Source organism: Antrostomus carolinensis, unplaced genomic scaffold (genome assembly GCF_000700745.2).
Source record: "Antrostomus carolinensis isolate BGI_N321 unplaced genomic scaffold, ASM70074v2 scaffold28304, whole genome shotgun sequence".
NCBI classification, from domain to species: domain Eukaryota; kingdom Metazoa; phylum Chordata; class Aves; order Caprimulgiformes; family Caprimulgidae; genus Antrostomus; species Antrostomus carolinensis.
In genome coordinates this window covers 1-19,035 of record NW_010310567.1, presented here as the reverse complement: position 1 = coordinate 19,035, position 19,035 = coordinate 1, and the positions used below count along the sequence as shown (strand labels likewise).

The 19,035-nt window shown below is 36.7% G+C and overlaps 1 protein-coding gene across 1 annotated transcript; it reads right to left on the bottom strand.

Moving 5' to 3' along the window:
• Nucleotides 1-787: 787 nt before the first annotated feature.
• Nucleotides 788-18,100, bottom strand: GOLGA5 (golgin A5). Its single transcript, XM_010166471.1, has 12 exons — nucleotides 17,483-18,100; nucleotides 14,470-14,691; nucleotides 13,187-13,406; nucleotides 12,485-12,608; nucleotides 11,492-11,695; nucleotides 10,057-10,227; nucleotides 9,272-9,400; nucleotides 7,190-7,288; nucleotides 5,325-5,550; nucleotides 3,946-4,051; nucleotides 2,606-2,669; nucleotides 788-1,100 (listed from the first exon to the last, which is right to left on the bottom strand). Exons 1-12 carry the CDS (start codon nucleotides 18,045-18,047, stop codon nucleotides 1,020-1,022), a joined length of 2,211 nt encoding a protein of 736 aa, XP_010164773.1. The 5' UTR covers nucleotides 18,048-18,100; the 3' UTR covers nucleotides 788-1,019.
• Nucleotides 18,101-19,035: the final 935 nt, after the last annotated feature.

Genomic DNA, 19,035 nt, shown 5'->3' with positions numbered 1-19,035 from the left:
GAAAGAAAATGACCTTGTATTACTGTGTCTTGAGAATTCATAATTACAGAATGCCACAGTCTAATGACAGAACTATTACAGTAGGTTTGGTATTATGATAAATATTTGATGAGGTTCACTTATTAGTATATTTGGTAAGTGTTTAGACATGAGAAATTTTTGATGTTTTGATAAATTTTGTATACAAATAGTTTTAATTAAGTACCCAAAGCTTTAGAAAATAAATATTTCCATGAATATAAGATCCGATTAAGACATATAGTAATGAGAGAGGTATAAGAAAATGCAGTTAAAATATATAAATTTCAAGTGCAAAAAGAAACACCACTACTTCTAAAGAGTTTGAACCTTCTTTCTCAAAACCATCTCTCTCTAATAAAGCTAAAATAGCAGCCTTTAAATAGGCAGCCCCACTATTGAGCTGGTAGGGAAGATACATCTATTGCACTAGAAGTGCAAGACTAAGAAGAATGCATAATATTTTATTTTTAAACTTATTTACAAAAAATATATTGCACTAATCCATTGTCCTTTTTTCAGTTTAACATGTTAAGGAAAAGTCTATTATTTACAAAGGTAAAAACAGAAGTGCAAAAGCAGACTGAAAGAAACCAGAAATTATAACAGTTTATTTAAATTGCTAAGTACAGATTATTACCTGACCATAGCCCACACCGAATATGATCTAAAATAATTTATAGCATATATATCTGTAATTTCAGAAATCCTTGCATTTCTCTGTGGGTGCAAGCCTTAACTTTTACTCTAACCACCAGAAGGTCTACACAAAATGTAAAGGCTAACCACAGCTTAACTTAATAGCTTTATTTCTCCAGGAAAGTGATGCTCTTTTAGGTAAATTGAAAAAGCTACGCAGTATTATACATGTACTTGAAAAGTAGTGATAAACCAGGCATGACTGTTTTCATTCTTCCTAAAAACCACGAGGAAGAGTTTGCTGATATTTCAGGATTGATTATTCCAAATTACATTAGCACAGCATGTGATCCAGTCTCAGTCTATCTACCACTGGGACTGTCATGATGCATTTCGGGGGTGTAGGTAAGTAGAACAATCATGACCCAGAGATGAAGCAATGCCTGAGAAAAGAAAAGAAAAAATTAACATATGTATCAGCACTGACAATCATTGTTCACAGCAGCAGTAACACAAGAGCTCCCAATGAGAGGTAAAACAACCACGTTTTGTAGAAGTATTTTTCCTATTATTCAGATACTCCTAAAAAAATAATTCTTATGTGCACAATGAAATGCTGAGTCAGATTCTGAAGAAGTTATTTGCAGAAAATTTTACACAAGACTTTACCCAACCAGGAAAAAGAAAGCAGCCTGGTTTCCTACAGTTTTATGTCCTCTGGCTTCTCTTCTCCTCCACACCCCAGTGACTCCAGCTGTTCTCTCTGACATCCAGCCCCCAGCCAGCACATTATGTGATCTGCCTCGAGTGACTGGTCAGCCACTACTCCTGTGCCAACTGGCTGAGTTCTGCTTTCCTTCTCCTTCCCATGGACACCGGATTGAGGCACTTTTATAAACTTTTTAGGAATGTCAATTCTCATTCAAATTCGTCTGAAACTATCCAATTAGAATAGAAGTTGCTGTGGGTGCAACAAGGGAGATAAGTGACAGAATACATGAGCCACATTTCCTTAAAAAAAAAAAAAGTTACAATAGACATAGTCTGTGTTTGAGCTGAAAAAGGGTACCTGCCCCTGACTGCCCAGTATAGAGCTCCCATGCAACCACCATTGAGTTTCACTTCAGATAGCAGCTTAGGTGGTAGAAGCTTTCAGTGTTTTGGTACAAAGCATTTTATTAATATATTGATAATTCTAAGTCATTAATAGGAAGAAGATTAGGAATTAAACAGCTCTGTTCCTTCTAGTACTTAATAGGCTGGAAGAAGCAATTGCAGGGCGAAGTTTTCATTTCCTTTATTCATGTATGTCTGTCTGCTTTATATCCTGAAATAGTGACAGCTATTCTCACAAACTCTGTTCACAAACTGACAGACATCTGCCCTCCAGTGGAAAACGGAGGAATTTAATTTTTATTGCAAGTCTAACAATCTCACCTGGTATGGATGAGCAACTTTCTACTATTTGTTAAAGTCTAGCAAGAGAAACTTCTCTTGCTACTTTTTCAGCTACATGAGAAGTGAGATTATTAGCCACTGAACAAAAAGTGAAGTGACAAATATTAAAAAAACTGTAACAGACATCACTTTCCTAAATGCAGTGCATGCAGGTGTGGTGGGTTAACCTTGGCAGTCTCTATTCTGTAGTTTAGTACTAAAACTCCACTTCTACAGTCTTCTAAATGGTAGTTACTTGAATATCTTTAAGATCGCTATACTAAGACTATACTGAGAGTTATTGGGAATACCTGAAAACTGCCAAGAGACATGACTCCAAAATGCTGTTATGTAAGTACTATTTAGTCTGCTTTACAAAAAAATACATTTGAGTTGTTAGTTAGTTACACAGCCTTTTGAACAACAAACAGCTTGCAATTTAAGATGTACTATATAAAATGTCTATAGAAATGTTGCATTAAACTCCTTCCCTTAAAGAAAGCTTACTCACCATGTAAATGATTACAAAGACTCTTGCTATGGGATACCGCCTTAGAAAGATTCCCAGCCGAATGCTACACAAGTACAAAAGAAAATCCAAACGCACAAGTTAGCACTGAGCAATAAATTCCTTTACTCTCATTCTAATCACCACAAACTCATAAACATCAGCTGATGTTGTACACATGGCTATGTTTCTGACTTTAATTTTACTTCATGTATTCAAGATATTAAATGGAGTGAGAAAATTCAGAATTTAGACCATAAAACATCTCCTAATTTTCTCTGTTACATGCTAGGCTCAGAGTTTGTGAAAAAGAGCTCAAGAGTTGTACAGGTATTTTAAAACTCACAAATACGCTACATATTTGTCAAATTTTGTTACTCGAGGAGCTGTCATGAATCTTTGGAAAAGATTTAAGCAACTAAAACCTTGGATTCCTTTGAAAAAACTGACAGATCACTACCATTCTTACATTTCATTAGCTGAAAAAGACATGGGTTTTCCAAGTTTACTGCTACAGTGCTACAAAGCATACTGCATTAGATGTGTGCACTGTTGCTCAGTAAAGTCAGTAAAAAAAACCTATGTGCATACTGAAGTGAGTATGATACCGCCAAATGAAGTTTAATATTAAAACATCACATCCAATCAGTCCCACTTGTGGAAATTCTGATATTCTCCACAATGAAATTAAAGTACCATGGAAGCACAAAGGATTTTCCATCAAGTTATGTTGCTTCAAAGGATTAAGACCTTTTACCTAATTTTGTTTTGTATTGGCATTTGATTCAAGTTTTGGAGCAGACCTTTGTTGTGAATATTGACAATTAACCTAACTGCTCAGAAAAGGGACCAAAGCAAGTCTTTTGCTGGATCCAGAATGCTTTTTGTATATTAATTCCTGAACCAGATTATCCTTCAAGGTAAACAGCTGCACAGTGTCAGAACCCAGAATCTTGTCTTCATCAGGATGCCTAAACAGGAGTAAAAGAATACATATGATACTCCCCAAGCACATCTGATACTCCTCTACTAATGCACTCTTACAGTGTTTATCACAGGCACAGTCAAAACCTCTGAAAGTGAAAAAGATGGAAGATGGTAATGAAAAAGGTTAGGAGATTTTTGTACATAGTTTAGTGATTCTCTTGCATCAAAATCTACAAGAGTGTTGTTTAAGTAATGGACTACAATTCGCAAAAGCCCAAGGATATTAACATAATAGGAAAGCAGAAGTGAACCAAGTCTTTTACTTTCATAAAAGCAATTCAAACCAGAAAGTGTACCACTTGAAAACTGCAAAAGGATTCCAGCAAATACAAAACGAATTCCCTTAGGACACTTACCTAAACTGATCTATAGTACTGGCAGCTTTGCGAACTCTCCCATACATTCCTGCCACATTAGTCTCTGCGTCGCTAAAGAGGACAGGAACATTACGCATACGAGCACCTATTTGAAGAGAAAAAAGGCAAAAAACTCACCAGTCTAAAACCAGTTCAGTTGTTGTTCAGGTAAAACAAATTGATGCTATATAACAAAGATATATAAACATAACATAAAAATAGTGATTAATCTGATTTGTAGGGCCGTTTTGCTAGGGGGAGAGGAGTGCGTTCTGATGAGAGGATTCTTCCTAAACTTACAATCAAGTCAAATGTTTCTTCAACTTAGTATATTTTTAAAATTTATTTTAGTTCACTAGATGGACACCTTGATATTGAATTCTATTATGTAATAATAGTTCTACTATTAGATGTACAAACTTATGAGTTTTATATTGTCACAGTTTCTCCATTTGCTTTTATTTTTCAAACAGTAAACTGATAGCTTTTCCGATACTAACTTGTATAGTCTGAAAATTTCTACTTTATTTACATTTTTTCTATCTATCAACTTCATTAAAAAAAAAAAAAAGATTCTCAGATGTTACCTTTCTGCAACTAAACTTAAGTTTACTGAAGTTACTCAAAAACAAGTGAAAAGGAAATATATTTCAAATTTGCTAGTTCTCCTGCCTTACATCTTTAGAAGTCTTTCATAAGCAGAGAAACAAAAGCCTGGATTGTCATTTTACACCTCTTAGTATTTGTCCATTGCTTTTGAAGTTACTTACCATATATACAAAACTACAAATTTTTACTTTGAAAAGGAACATCTCAAAACCATGGATCAACTGATGAGGTTCTCCTAGAGATACAGGATGATGGCTACACAGTACAGACAAACCAGCCTCAGCAGAACCACAATATGTTAAGCTGCTTTTCAAGAAAGCAAGGAGGAAATTTATTTCAGCCAGAATTCTGACCAACTCTCAAAAGGAAGTATCTCATTCTTCCTCACCTCTCAAACCCTTTTTACAAGGGAAGACTTATACTCTGCTTCTGACGTTCAGTTTAAACCCCAAAAGACAGATTCATTTGGACCTGTAACAGGATTTGTAAATATGATTGTTCCAGAAGTGCAATAGTATTGAGAATTAAAGATGAAATTGGCTTTTTCTTGATTTACTTAATTACTTAGTCATTTACACACAAAAATAAGCTTCTACTTAATTATTTTTTTTATTATACTGGCTGCTGTTGACAAGGTCTCTGGCATAAGCTGCAAATTTTCAGCATTTTTTTTCCCTTATAAACTTGAAATTTTCAGGGGAAGGCATTAGAAAATACCTAAGTCTGAACTGCAGAAAAGACGGTTTTAAGTGTTATATTTCTTTATATACCTTCAGCACCATCAATCCCTGCCATATTAATTGAAGGTCCATTAGTACTAGCGCCTTGGACAGCCTTCAGCTGTTGCTCAAGTCGTTCCAGTTGGTAGACAAGTGAGTTTTTCTCTGTGCTCAGGCTCTCTAACATGGTTTGCTTCTGAATTAGTGTTTCTGTAAGCTGATGAAGCCGATTTTCTAATTCTGTCTGATTACTATTACTTAGAGTCTTGTTTGTGAGCTAAAAAGAAAGCAAAGGAAAATAATCAGAATAAGTTTGACGTCTGACCAACTGACATATTACGAGATGCTAAACAAGATAGTGCCCCAAGAACAAAGTTACCCCATCACAATTTTTTTACAGGCTAATACTACCAAAATGATCACCGATGAGCACAATAAAGAGAAACTTAATTTAAACAGTTGCTAAAACAAGATTTTACATGACACAAGAAATTATGTAAAAATGTATCCCTATGCTTTCCACCTCTAATCATGTGAACGTTTCTATACGGTCATAAGTTTGATAACAAAAATCAATGCAGTGTCTCAGAGCTGAGTTTAAGTGTCAGGCATGACAACAGCAAAATAATCCAGTCTGACTATCTTAGTTGCAACTTCACAAAACAAGTGAGTATATAAAATGTTTTCAAGCAAGGAAGGAAAAACTCAGTACAAACAAGGAGAATCTGTTGCCATTCTACAGGAAAGCTTGAATGAAAATGGTGAAAATGCAGGATACATTGCAAAATAATTGGAGGCAGAAAACATGATTGTACAAGCAAATAGAAACTGTGAGGACAGCAAATGAAGACATGGATCATGTCATTCAATTTGCAGAAAATACTTAAAGCAAACTGGAATCTCCCAATTAGCCACATGTGCAACAGCTCATCTCTTCACTAGACTCTTGGACCTCAGCCACTTGCAGCATCATATACCACAAAGACGTAGCTTCAATGATGAAAAAACAGAACCAGCAGGAACCAGAGGCAGTGAGATATCAAAAATACAAGCTGGATGCAATGCACCAGGGCTGATGCAGGTAGTCCTGAAGTCAGCATTACCAGAAGAATCATCCACCAATAGGCTTAAGAAATTTGCATCACAACACAACAATTTCCAAATCCTCCCACACTATAACTGCACAGCTGACCACAGCTGATTACAGACCATCAATTTCTCTACATAGAGACTACTTTTCATTATGCTAAGATAATTTACACAAAACAAGGCCTATGCCTTCATGATGCCCAAGGAGACTGTGGGGGTTGACATCTACCAGGAAATTCCAAAAGGGTTAGATGGATTCAAGGAAAATAGGTCCATAAACATACTGGTGGGACTTAGTAGGGACTTAAACACTAACGTCCGTAATTCAACTGCTGATGCTGAGCGAGTACAAGGGAGTGAGGAAAGCAGCCAGGCTCATGTGCTGGCCCCATTACCACTGTCCAAGATGGAACAGTGGGCTAGATGGACCACTGAGTCTGCAGGATGTTACTTATGTTCTTACACCCAGTTCAAAGGATTTTAGTAGAAATCACAATGACCTAACCAAACGCCAACAATCTGAGTTTTCAATAAGAAGAATGCTGACCCAGCACCACCCCATCAGGCCTAGCTGGGACAGAGGTTGGTTTTTTTTCCCTCCCCCCAAAGAAAAAAGCACATGCAATCAAACTGGGCTATTTACTACTTCATGGTTCCTTTCTCATACTCCCTCCACTCAAAACTCTGGTCTGTATTGCAAACAAGTACACTGTAACTCACTAGTGAAGCCTTTATGTTTCTTTTGTACAGTTTAATCAAATAAATAGTTCTCATCACTGTTTTCGTAACCGAAGGTGATGAAGTTATTTTCTATACACACACGGTACCTGATTTCTGAGCTTCTGAATTTCTTCCTCTCTGTCTTTTATTCTGCTTTGCAAAGTATTCTTTGTTCGATACAATTCTTCTTTGGTATAATGGAGTTCCTATAAAATTTATCACAATCACAAATAAAAGATTGTACACATGTATGTATTATGAGAGACACTCTCTTCTCTAGAGTTTCACAGTAGAAGGCACAAGAAGGCAATATGTCACAATCAAGTATAAACTGAAATTTAATCTTAGTTAAGTGTCTGACTAGGATGGGGAAAAAAAAAAAATAACAAAACAAAAGAGAGACCTGAGTATGAAGACACAACCTACAACACTTAGGGGAACTTTTATGGAGACTGACCTAATGTAAGTATTAATCCAGACTAGTTCACTAAGGGTGACACAATTGGGACCATGATTTTTCTTCCTTATACTTTAATCATTTATTATATTGCTATCTCAAAATTATGTCAATAATGTAACTTAAACAGTTAGGAAATACTTTAGGGGGAATATGTATTCCTGAAAAACTCATCAATCTGAGATACCATTTCTTAAAAAGTGTTGAAAAACCCTTGGCATATCTATCTATAATTCTATATGACAGAGATCTTTCTTTAAAGTTCAGGATAAATTAACATAATACATGTGAAAGGTGAAGGAATATTAGTAGGGCACAATTTACTGAACGGTAAATCTAACCATAAGTTTTGTTACTCCCATGATTTAATGGCTATTTTAACTGTGACTTTAAAGACCTGTCATGCTTATCTTTTAAATTAGCTTTTAAATTAATTTAAATCTTCAAATCACTGTATCACTTCTTCTGTCAGTTGCTACAGAAAAAAGATAATCCTACAGTCCCTTCAAATTACCAGTGTACAAGAAATAATACCTTTACTTATTTTCCATCTTCTGTCTCAAAAAACTTATGGCAATATTTAAAAGGAATTCCCAGATAGAACAGACTATAACTGTATTAAGTATCAATGCACACAGTTACTTTAAAAGCATGTGTAAATGTGTATCATCAAAAGGAATACTTTAGTTTCTGTAATAACTGATAGTCCCTTTTTTAAAAAAAATCACCTCACTTTTTCTATATGTAATACTGACTTAAAATATAACCCTCAGAAGGGCAGGAGTAACAAAATACAATCTACCATCTGCTTTGACATAATAAACATCAGCTATCCATCAAGAGCAGACCTTGACTTCTGCCTTTTAATTAGTTCAAGCTACTAGCATCTCATTAAAATGTAATTTCTGGAAGGACAGATAATCCTATAAGATAAATTGTTCCTAACAGATACAGTGTACTCTCCCGCTTCCCTCATTATTAATTCTCCTTACATGAGCTTTTTCTTAAAGAGAAATTTTTTTAATAGGGTACAAAGCATTTGTCTGATGCCTAATGAATAACATTTGTTCACATGAAATACGAGTTTGCCTTTTTTTCCCTCTTTTTTGGCACAAAACTGCTCAAATCAAGGGAGAGTTTGCTTAGAAAGATGACACAATCTGACAAAATTCATTAATATAATTTTATCAGCAGTTTGGAAGCAGAAGAGCAAGTATTGGAAGCAACAACATTTAGATTCAGAACTGAGTAACAAGTGGATTAAAAAAATACCAATGAATTGGTACTACAATAACATTGTTTTACAAGCTAAATCTCATGTAGTAACTGAGCACAGGAAGCTCCACAGTAATCATTTTTAGTATCTGAGTTTCTGATATAACTAATGGTTACAAATATTACTATATCCCTATCATTTCATTGTTCCCCTGCTGAATAAAATTTAAGATCATGATCAATTTTGCATACTCCCTAGGGTCATGTTTATTCTTTAATACATCATGGAGATCTCTGTTTATCAGCAGTATCCAGAAGCCCCTGTCCATTGTTTTGTACTGGCTGCACTTTGTTTGGCCTAGTGACATTCATTAAGCTTTTGGGGCTTTCTTTGGCACATTTAGACAAAAAATAACCCAAATACTGTATAAGCCACTCGCTTATTAAGCCAAATGCTTTACTGATGACAACACATGAGGCCTAAAATAAGATCAATCAGCTTTCAATAATTCCTTACCTGTTTTTGCCGTTCTAGTTCAGCTTCTGCCTCTTGCTTGGCCATTTTATGTGCTTCTATCTGCTCTTGTAGGTCTTGAAGCTGCTCTCTCACTGACTCAGCTTCACTTACCTGCTGAGTCTCCATATCCTGAAACAAACAGAATTGTTACCATTTCACTAACACTCAAACAATACAGCAATCTGTCAGAGGTAACAGCAAAAAAAAAAGTTGTATCTGCAATATTGCTCCAAAGAAAAATGAAGGTGAGGTTTTATTGAATAAATGGCATTTGGCCATATTATATAGAATATTTTTACTAACATAGTAATAAAATAAATGCATTTTGTGAACATGAAAAGCCCACACTTTTTCCTTTCTACTGTCTACAGGCTAAAACTGTAAAGTAGGCTTGCATACAACTGCTGAGTTGAGCCAATTATGCCAGCAGACAACTCAGATTACAGTTGCTTCAAGGATCAGTAGCCCTTGCAGAAAAGGGTATAGGTGATCTCTACAGAAATCACCACACTTGTTTGGAAATAAATGCTTCCCTCAAAAGGAGCACACAGTAGCGAGGGAAGAGAGGAGTCGTTATCTATAGTGTTCCTCCCACCATGAGTTGAAGTGGTGAGAGATCATGGAAAGAAATTGGGTATCAATAAGCACTTGTCTCACCTTCAGCAAAAGTTGGCTTTTTTTTAATACTAGGTCGAATAAACACTAGAAGCAACAGCCCTAAAGTACACAAGAAAACAGTCCTTTTGCATGGTTAACTACAAATGCATGTACATCATCACAGCTACCTGCAGCTCCGTTCTCATCTGTTGAATTTGCCCCAGTAGTTTTTGTATTTCTTCTCTCTGAGTGTCTCGCTCATGTCTCAGTTCTTCTAGTTCCATTGTGCTTGCAGTATTGCTGTCCAGGCCTTCAATACCAGAGCCTTCTTTTAAGCTGTTTATCAACTTTTCTTTAGACTGAAATAATAAATCAAGGTATTATTTAGAGCAGTATTTAACAAGTGCTCAACTAGAATATGTCAAAATGACTTTGCACTAAAATTCAAATGTAGACATACAGTAGAAGAACTGGTTTTGGGGGGTTTTTTTAGGCAAGTTAATAATGACCCTACACATTTTAAAATAAAAATGCTTCCCTACCAATAATTTTTCTGATTTCCTGTATGCCATGAGACTAGATTTACTGAAAGTCTATATTATGTGAGGAAGAGTACAGTTTTTCTCTTTAGAAGTGTCTTGAATGTTAAATATGACATAAATAACAATTTTGGCTTTCCAGCTACCATAAGAGAGCAGAGAGACACTAACAGACACTAAGGACAAAACTGATCCCCTTTCAGTCATCCTTTCTCCTGACAACAAAGCCAAATAAGAACCAAATATAGCAATAATTTTTCTGGGAAAGAAGATGAACCATTTTATTCAGAGTCAGCCTAGTGTTAGCTCGACACTGACTTCTGATCCCATGCTTTTCATATTTATCAAGATGATTAATAGCCTTTCCTTGGATATCAGACTAAATTAATTACTCTAAACAGAGATCTTTATCTTCAACATTTTGCTAACTTTTACAAAGCTGACTCAGATTGACCACGTTTGGACTTGGTATCTTTGACAACTCTAGTAGCATAGAGCTCTGCTCTGCATCACAAAAATGATTACCGTGGAACTTCCTGTGCTCAGTTACTACATAAGATTTAGCTTGTAAAACAATGTTATTGTAGTACCAATTAAACATTATTTAGAAAATGTTGATCACATGCAACCTTTCAGAATACATAAAAATATTTTCTTTGGTTTACACATGTGTATCCATTATATGCTATGCTTCAGCCTCAAGCAAAACAGAGTGATATTCTTGACTTGAGAACACTGGGTGTGGAATAAATTGTAGGTTACACCTCTTTATCTATCTGCCTAAGATTGGACTCTTGGATACAGAACACACTGACAGATGTAGCACAATAAGTGCAATGGTTCACTTGGATTTTTCTTAAGTTCAGGACCAGAACTCCCATTTCAATTACTTATCTCTAACTGTGAACTTGAATTTACAAAATGTAGACTGGTAGCTGTTCTGTATAGGTATCATTATAGATATGACCCAAAATATACTACACATCACATGGAAAAAACCCCACAAATTAGATTATTTGAACCATAACACCTTAAAAAAGTTAAGTGTACAAATAAAACTAATTTTTTTTACAGAAATGCTTACTTGGAGTATGCGAGTAGCCTTCTGTTTGTAGTCTGTCAGTTCCTGTTTTGCAGATTCTAGGTGGTTTTTAGTTACTTTGACCTGCTGCTGAAGCTCATCAGCCCGCCTCTTTTCATCTAAATACTTTCTTTCTGCTACAGTTATCCCTTCCGCCAAGTTCTGACGCTCTGCTTCCATTTTACTTAGACGAGCCGCAAACTCATTCTATTAGCAATAAAGAAACAATACTTTGTGTTTAAACACAGTCTCAACTTTAACCTAGAAAGGAAAAAAGAAAGTTTAAAAGCAACTACACATGACAACACCTCATATCTACCACCTGCAACTTAAAGATGCATTAGTGCTATGTGGAAAGAAATCCTGCTTGCTTAAGCAAGTGCTAAATAATATCAATAAAACCATGCATTTCTTTTCCTCACCAGAAATTGTGAGGGAATAAGAATCTTCCTATTACTGATGTTTATTCGGTAAACAAAAAGCAAGCTTTCCCCTCAAAAATATTATCAAATGTAGTCTGCCATATTTTAATGTACTTTAAAAAACAAAACAAAACAGATGCTGATAAAGATTTTAAAAGATGCTGTTATAAGTAACAAAGGCCAAATTAAGTGTGGAAAGCAGTGTCTCACAATGATGAATTCACACCTTTACCATAGAAGTGATTGTCCAGCTTAATTTACTTAAGATTACATATCAAAATTGTGTAACAATTTGCTGTTTCATAACATAGCATGGAAAGTTACATTGGTTACTGATTTAGTTTTAAAACATGTTTTAACATTAAAAGTTAGAATAAAAAACCCAGTAAAAATTTTCAGCATTAATCCTCAAAAACTTTTAATCATGAAACTTTTAAAATAACATATAAGAAGTAAACTAGTACCACAGTGTTACTTAGTGCAGCAGACAGGACATCCTTCCAAGCACTCAGTACCCTGAACAGGAACTGAAGTCAGTAGAGTCTGAAACTCTTCCTTACTCTTCATGTCTAACCTGCATTTGTTTGTAACTTTCTTGCTCTCGCTTGAGTGCGGTGTCTGCATCACGCAGCCTCTCTTGAAGAGTTTGAAGGGCTTGATTTTGCAAACTGCTCCCTTCACTGTGGTCTTGTATTATCCTGAAAAAGCAATATACATATTAATTGAAAAAGAAGAAATCTCGTGTGATTTTCAGGTAGAAATATGACAACTTGGTTTTCAGATCAGCTTTGAAAATTTACCCAGTAGATTATTGAATATGGCTGGCTACAGGTGTGAGGCCTGGAGGTAATGACTCATGCATCTCCTCCTTGACCTATATTCTGGAGTATTCAATTGCCAATTCACATCCTACTGCTAAGTCAGAGAAGTCTTCATATTTGTGGATAAACAAATTATTTTTTCAAGATAAAAACATTTCTCTTGAGATCTTCAGCTTCAGGCCCCTGACACAAACATAAATACTTGATACCAAATGGATTTCAATAATCAAATGACAATTGCCCCTATTTAATACTCATTTGCTCTGATCACACTGCCTGCTATGATATAGCAGGCTCAGAGCAAACTTTAACTCTAATCCTCATATTTCAAATCTTGATACAACCCCTTTCTCCATTAGTTTATTCATTTTTATTTACAGAGACTTAATTTTCTACCTTGAATTTTCAAATCTATTACTATTTGCAGAATTATGAAGTATGAAATTATGAAGTACCGTGATTTTTCACTCTGCAATGCTTCCAAAGCTTCTGTCCGAGCACTTAAGAGCTGATCAGCTTCTTGCAACCGTACTTTCAGCACAGCTAGTTGTGAATCCTTAGCACCAACAGCTTCTGTCAGATCATCAACTCGAGCTTGCAGTTCTCTAACCATCCTGTCACTCTTTGAATGGTCAACATTCCACTTCTCAACCCTTTCCCGAGATTTGTTCAATTCTACAAAATAAGAATCTTCTTTGAAGTCTATAAAAGTAGGAACTCAAGGTCTTGTAAATGGTCACACATCACATTTCTCAAAGAAAGAAATTAAATACAACTAAGTTGAAGTAACACTGAAACTTTATGAGCTACCAAGAAATAACAAATGCCAGACTGGCTGTCAGAGCACAAACCAGAAAAATTTGCAGGTAATCTCAAAACAGGCATTTCATTCTGTGTCATGCTGCATTGACAAATTTTACCTGCCCCACCCCTTGCAATGGCCTACTGCTGAATAGCCCTGTGCAAGCAGCCTTTGGAAACCTCTGCATAAAGCATTTAGTTCATGTGACAACGAGCTTAACCTAAAAAACAGCAGAAAAATACACCAGTGTTTACATAATGCCTGAATACTTACCGAGGCTTCTGTTTTCAATCAAAAATCACATACTAAGCTTCAATGGAAATTAAAATTCTCTGGCTCACACAGTTACTTTGAAACAAATGTGGTCCCTCAGTTGCATACCTAACAGCATCAGTTTGCTCTGTTTTAACATTTAAGTGTTTTTATATTCACATTTTTCATATTTGTAATTTCATTTGACTTTAAAAAAGCTAGTGAAGTCACACAAAAAATACTAAATTTTGCATTTTTACTGTCATTTTCTAGACATCAGGCATCATAGCCTACAGCCAGAAAGTAGTCAGATTTAAAGGGATTTAAAGGAATTTACTCATTTGAAAAGGAAGTATTTTGCAATGGCCTTTAAAAAAACAGGGAAAATATTTTAATACTGTTAACATTTGCTAAAACAATTTTAATAAAATGTAACAATTGAAACTAACTTGGTTGTATCATTTTAATCAATATTTGTGTCATCTTTGTAGTTGAAGAAGCCTTTTAGTTTCTCCCAGCTCACGATTCTGAAAGCAAGAATCGTTTTGCTTGAAAAGACATTTATACAAATTTAACTAGAAAGATTTTATTATAAATATAAAACACTAACATAGAAATAGCATTGTTTTCTAGTTCATTATCATTTTAGTAATATGCTACAGTTTAGCTTCCAAACCACAGTACCTTCTTGTGTTTCTTTGGACCTCTGAATTAATGAAGCCATTTCCTGATTTAAAGATTGAACTTCATTCCGCAGGAGCTGATTCTCCAGGCGAAGATTGGACAGCTCATGTGACTTGAGATCATCATTAGCTGAAAGGCTAGGATTAGTTACTGCACTTAGTGATGAGTCCTTCACGCCATCCCCTTGTGCTCCCAGTCCAGAATCTGAACTGTCTGGAGTTTCTGTACAGAGACATGCACGTCAGAACTAATATATGTATTTCTAAGCTGCCTTGTTATAAATAGCAATTCTATGTTCTGCATCAGTGGTTAAATGCATAATAGAGGGGGGGGAAAAAAAAGCTTATATTGAAACAGAATATGGAGCTGCTTCTCCCAAGGGACTTGCACAAAATAGCTGCATTATACAGTATACTTGCAGCATGCAGCATTCTTGTTAATTCTGCAAGATGAAGACATGGAAGTTATAAAATTTCTTATTACATTAATGTCAAATTTTGGATTCAAAACATTAATACTTTTTCATTGCTATGCTACCCAGAGATGTCTTCAGAAGCTGAGAGAGTAACAAAAGAGATTAAATATACATAGCAACTAATTAGTTAGTTAAGTTCATGCTTGATAGTTTTCCATTAAGATTTAGATTTCAAGGATGTAAATTTTATTTTTCAAAAATCTGTTCAGATGGCTATACCTACTCATTTTGATATCAAACCTAAATATGTAACTCAGCCATACATCTAGATATGTTATCTTCAAGTAAAAATAATTTCAGTCAAAACATCATCCTACTGAAAATTCTTCATCAATAATTCTCTCAAAATACTTTTTTCAAAAGCACTTTTGCTATGAGTAATTGAGTTGCAGTGATTTGAAGCAGAAGCACGATCTTTCTTTTCTCTAATGGAAAGACAGAAGGTAGATGTACTCTGTCAAACTGTTAGAAAGCTTTCTGCCAATACTAACTGTAATTCTCTAGATTATGGAAAGCAAAATACAGATTTTTATTTTCTTTTTTTAAAAATCTTAGAACCTCAGTGAGAACAGCAAGGGACCTCCTGGCAGTAGCCTGCATAACAGACCCTTGCAGGGAAGGAGGAACCAACAGCCTTTGCCCATCATACACAAACACACACAGAGCACTCTGGATTAATTCTGTGAAATTGATACATCCACTGTTAACAGTCTTGATTCCAACATGCAGACAGTCGAAAGCTTTGCAGCAGTGTTAAGATAAAACAACACAGCACACAACGAGCAAACAAGCAAGTGATCCAAAAATACGACTTCTGAATTTAGCATTTCCCAGATGAGTAACTGCTGAAAATCCAGGGGGACAGTCTGCAACTGATTCCAAGGCAGACTGCAGTTCAGTTGTCATGTTATTTACTTCACCTCGTGATTACCAACCAACCTGCTCCACCTTCCTTGTTAGCACTGCAACAGCCCCCATCAGCCGGAGCCCAGGGAGCTGGTGCAGACCACTAACTGCTAACAACACACCGACAAGTAGCAGCAGTGACTGCAGCATTTCTTCCACATTTTCTCAAACCCCTTTCCTATTCAAATGGTTCTAAGAAGAGTAATTTCCTTCCTTTTGATTCACTTACACAATTTCCAAAGTATAGACAATTTATCACCATTCCTCTGTCTGGAAAAAACTCAATAGACAAATGAAGCTAACAAAGCAAGAAATTAGCCATTTATAGCACTTACTAGATTATGTCCATGGCAATATAGAAAGTATAATGCTAATTGGTTTTGTCTGCAGCTAATGTATCATAACCTACTTCAAGAGATGCTATACAGAACACTGAAATGACAGATATGTCTATACAATCAGCTTTGAAACCAGTGTGCCCAAACTCCATGTTTTAACTGTGTGCTTCCTCAGCTCACTGCACCACAATGCAAATTCCACTCGAAACTACTCAGAATAAAATTCAATAGGCCACACTGAGCAAAACAAGTATGTTCCTTAAGCATCAGTCAGCAAGGCCATATAGCCAGGTCTAACACATTTGAGTTATTATTATACCTTACTGAAAAGTTACACACCCAGAAACATGAGAACATTCACACCTTTGGAAACAATCCCTTTTCACATCTAAAACTTTTCAGCATACTTAATGCAGGAAGTAAAAAATTGGCATTTACAATGCTTTACACACTCAAAGTACTGAACAAATTAATAAAGTATTCTAATTGCATTATTAAGAAATAATATAATCACTTGCTTCAATTTTATAAACGGCAAAGTAGCAAAGCAACAACAAGGACTGAGTATAGATTGGACAGTTTGATAGAGAACATAAGTTCCTGATGCTCCCCAGCCACGTTCTCCTTGGCACTGACTTGAAAATAGCCTCAACTTTTGACCATCTGGCCCAGAGGCTCTTTCAGGCGTCTGGATTTAGACTGATTTAGACTGCAGTAATGAACAATTACTGACAAACCCAAAGGCTCTCTCCTGCCTGTAGCTCTACAGCAGCCTATCTACCTCCAACTTCCCACTCTGCAGGACGGGCAAGTTTGACAGCTTACTCCTCTCCCACGGTGGAACAGCGAAAACCTCGCGTCACCTCGCACGATGCACCGGGCAACAGCCAACGCCATCTACCAGCCAGTGAAAGTCACTCACTCTCCTACGTGGCAGCAACAGGAAAGGGCCCCTCAGTGACCAAACAAATGCAGCAGCACTAGTGCTTCTAAGTAGGGATGAATGGGGGCTGATGCAAGGTTAGGTCATAGCTCAGGGAGGTCAAGGCGAGCAGTAGCAATGAGGCAGACCGAGGACACAAAATATTTAGGTATTAATTATGCAGCTTGTCAAATTAGCATGGTATCTAACATTATCCCAGTGATGAAAAAAAATGTTAAGGACCCTGCTGTACTCCACACATTTGAATACTACTACCACTGATTTCATGAAGTGACAGTAAACCCATTACCTAGCCTTACCCTAGACATACTTGGGTTTTAAATACCTCTAGGTTCAATACTATTTAACTACCATTGCCTTGGCTCCTGATGGAACTATCTTCAGTAGTTTTTGCACTCTGTGTACTGGTAGATGCAGAACCAGTGCTTGAAGTCCGAGAGTGATTTTGAAGAACAGGTGCCTTGCTCTTCTCTTTTTTAGGGTCCATCCTTCCGTTAGGCTCTTTCTCCGAACTGTTGAGAAAATCAAACAGCAACTCATCATCAGGTTCAGACTTTTTTCTTCTCACAAAATGTGAGGAAGCTCTGGGTGTGGAAACATTTTCTACTGGAGAAGCAACCTCTGAAGATGTCCTACGTGCTGGTTTAACATTTGCTGTTCCTGCTAGCATTGTGGCCTTTTGATGTTTAATATTGTCAGCTGCTGAGGAGATGTAGGCTGCTTTGGATGATGTCTGGTATTTCAGTTCTCCAGTATGCTGGTGCAATTCAGAATATTCATTGGCAGAGTCCAAGTGTTTATTATCGTAAACTGCACTGCTTGCTGTGTCTTTTTTGCTCAGAGCCGATGCAGCTCCTTGATCAACTCTGTTGAGTAGATCCTCGGCCTTTCCAGCGAGATCAGCAAGCCAAGACATGATGGATGTCTGTTGATAAACTCTGCAAAATCAGAATTTCAGGAACATATGCTGCAAAAGACATAAGACGATTACAAATCAGACTGGTGTTGATAAAGCAAGATTTATGGGTTACCTAAACAACTGTTGTGTTAATCTATTAGTCTGTAATTATTTGAATACTTTTATTCTACTTGCTTGGTATTTTGCTGTTTTGGTAACTGATGGAAATCATAGAATGGTTTGGATTGGAAGGGACCTTAAAGATCATCTCGTTCCAATCCCCCTGCCATCAGCAGGGACACCTTCCACTAGACCAGGTTGCTCAACGCCTCATCCAACCTGGCCTTAAACACTTCCAGGGAGGGGGCAGCCACAGCTTCTCTGGGCAACCTGTTCCAGTGTCTGACCACCCTCACAGTGAAAAACTTCTTCCTAATATCTCATCTAAACCTCCCCTCTTTCAGTTTAAACCCATTTCCCCTTGTTTTGTCATTAGTTGCCCTTATGAAAAGTCCTTCCTCAGCTTTCTTGTAGCCCCTTCATGTATTGGAAGCCACTATAAGATCTCCCCGGAGCCTTCTCTTTTTCAGGCTGAACAGCCCCAATTCTTTCAGCCTGTCAAATCAATTTCTGAGGAAAACAAACAAAAACAAGGCTTAGCAATCAGACCACCACAGCTGTTTCTGACATCAGCACCTGCTACTGAGCATCCAGCCTGCTCCCCAATCTGAAACAGTAACAGAAAATAAAGTCTACCTGCACCTGTCAAAGCCAAACTCGAGCAGAGGAGGAAAAGGAGCCGGATGCTTATTACAGGAACAGATTAACAACAAAGCCTTGTATGTTTGGCCCACAGATTCGTGATGGGGATCAAGCAGAGGAACTTCTCTCTGCCTGGGACACCTGGAACTCTGCAGCCTGGGACACCAGCACGGGGGACTCGCACCACAGGCACCGTGTGCCTCGACCCCCGCTGCGGGGAAGGACCCCTTCACCCCAGGGTAGG

What these genes read in the sequence shown, in the direction of transcription:
- GOLGA5 (XM_010166471.1), bottom strand. Translation starts at nt 18,047, where the DNA reads ATGTCTTGGCTTGCTGATCTCGCTGGAAAGGCCGAGGATCTACTCAAC. An exon ending in AGGCTACTCGCATACTCCAA is followed by an intron (nt 10,228 to 11,491) that starts GTAAGCATTTCT and finishes TTATTATTTCAG; the next exon opens with TCTAAAGAAAAGTTGATAAA. An exon ending in AACTAGAACGGCAAAAACAG is followed by an intron (nt 7,289 to 9,271) that starts GTAAGGAATTAT and finishes TAAATTTTATAG; the next exon opens with GAACTCCATTATACCAAAGA.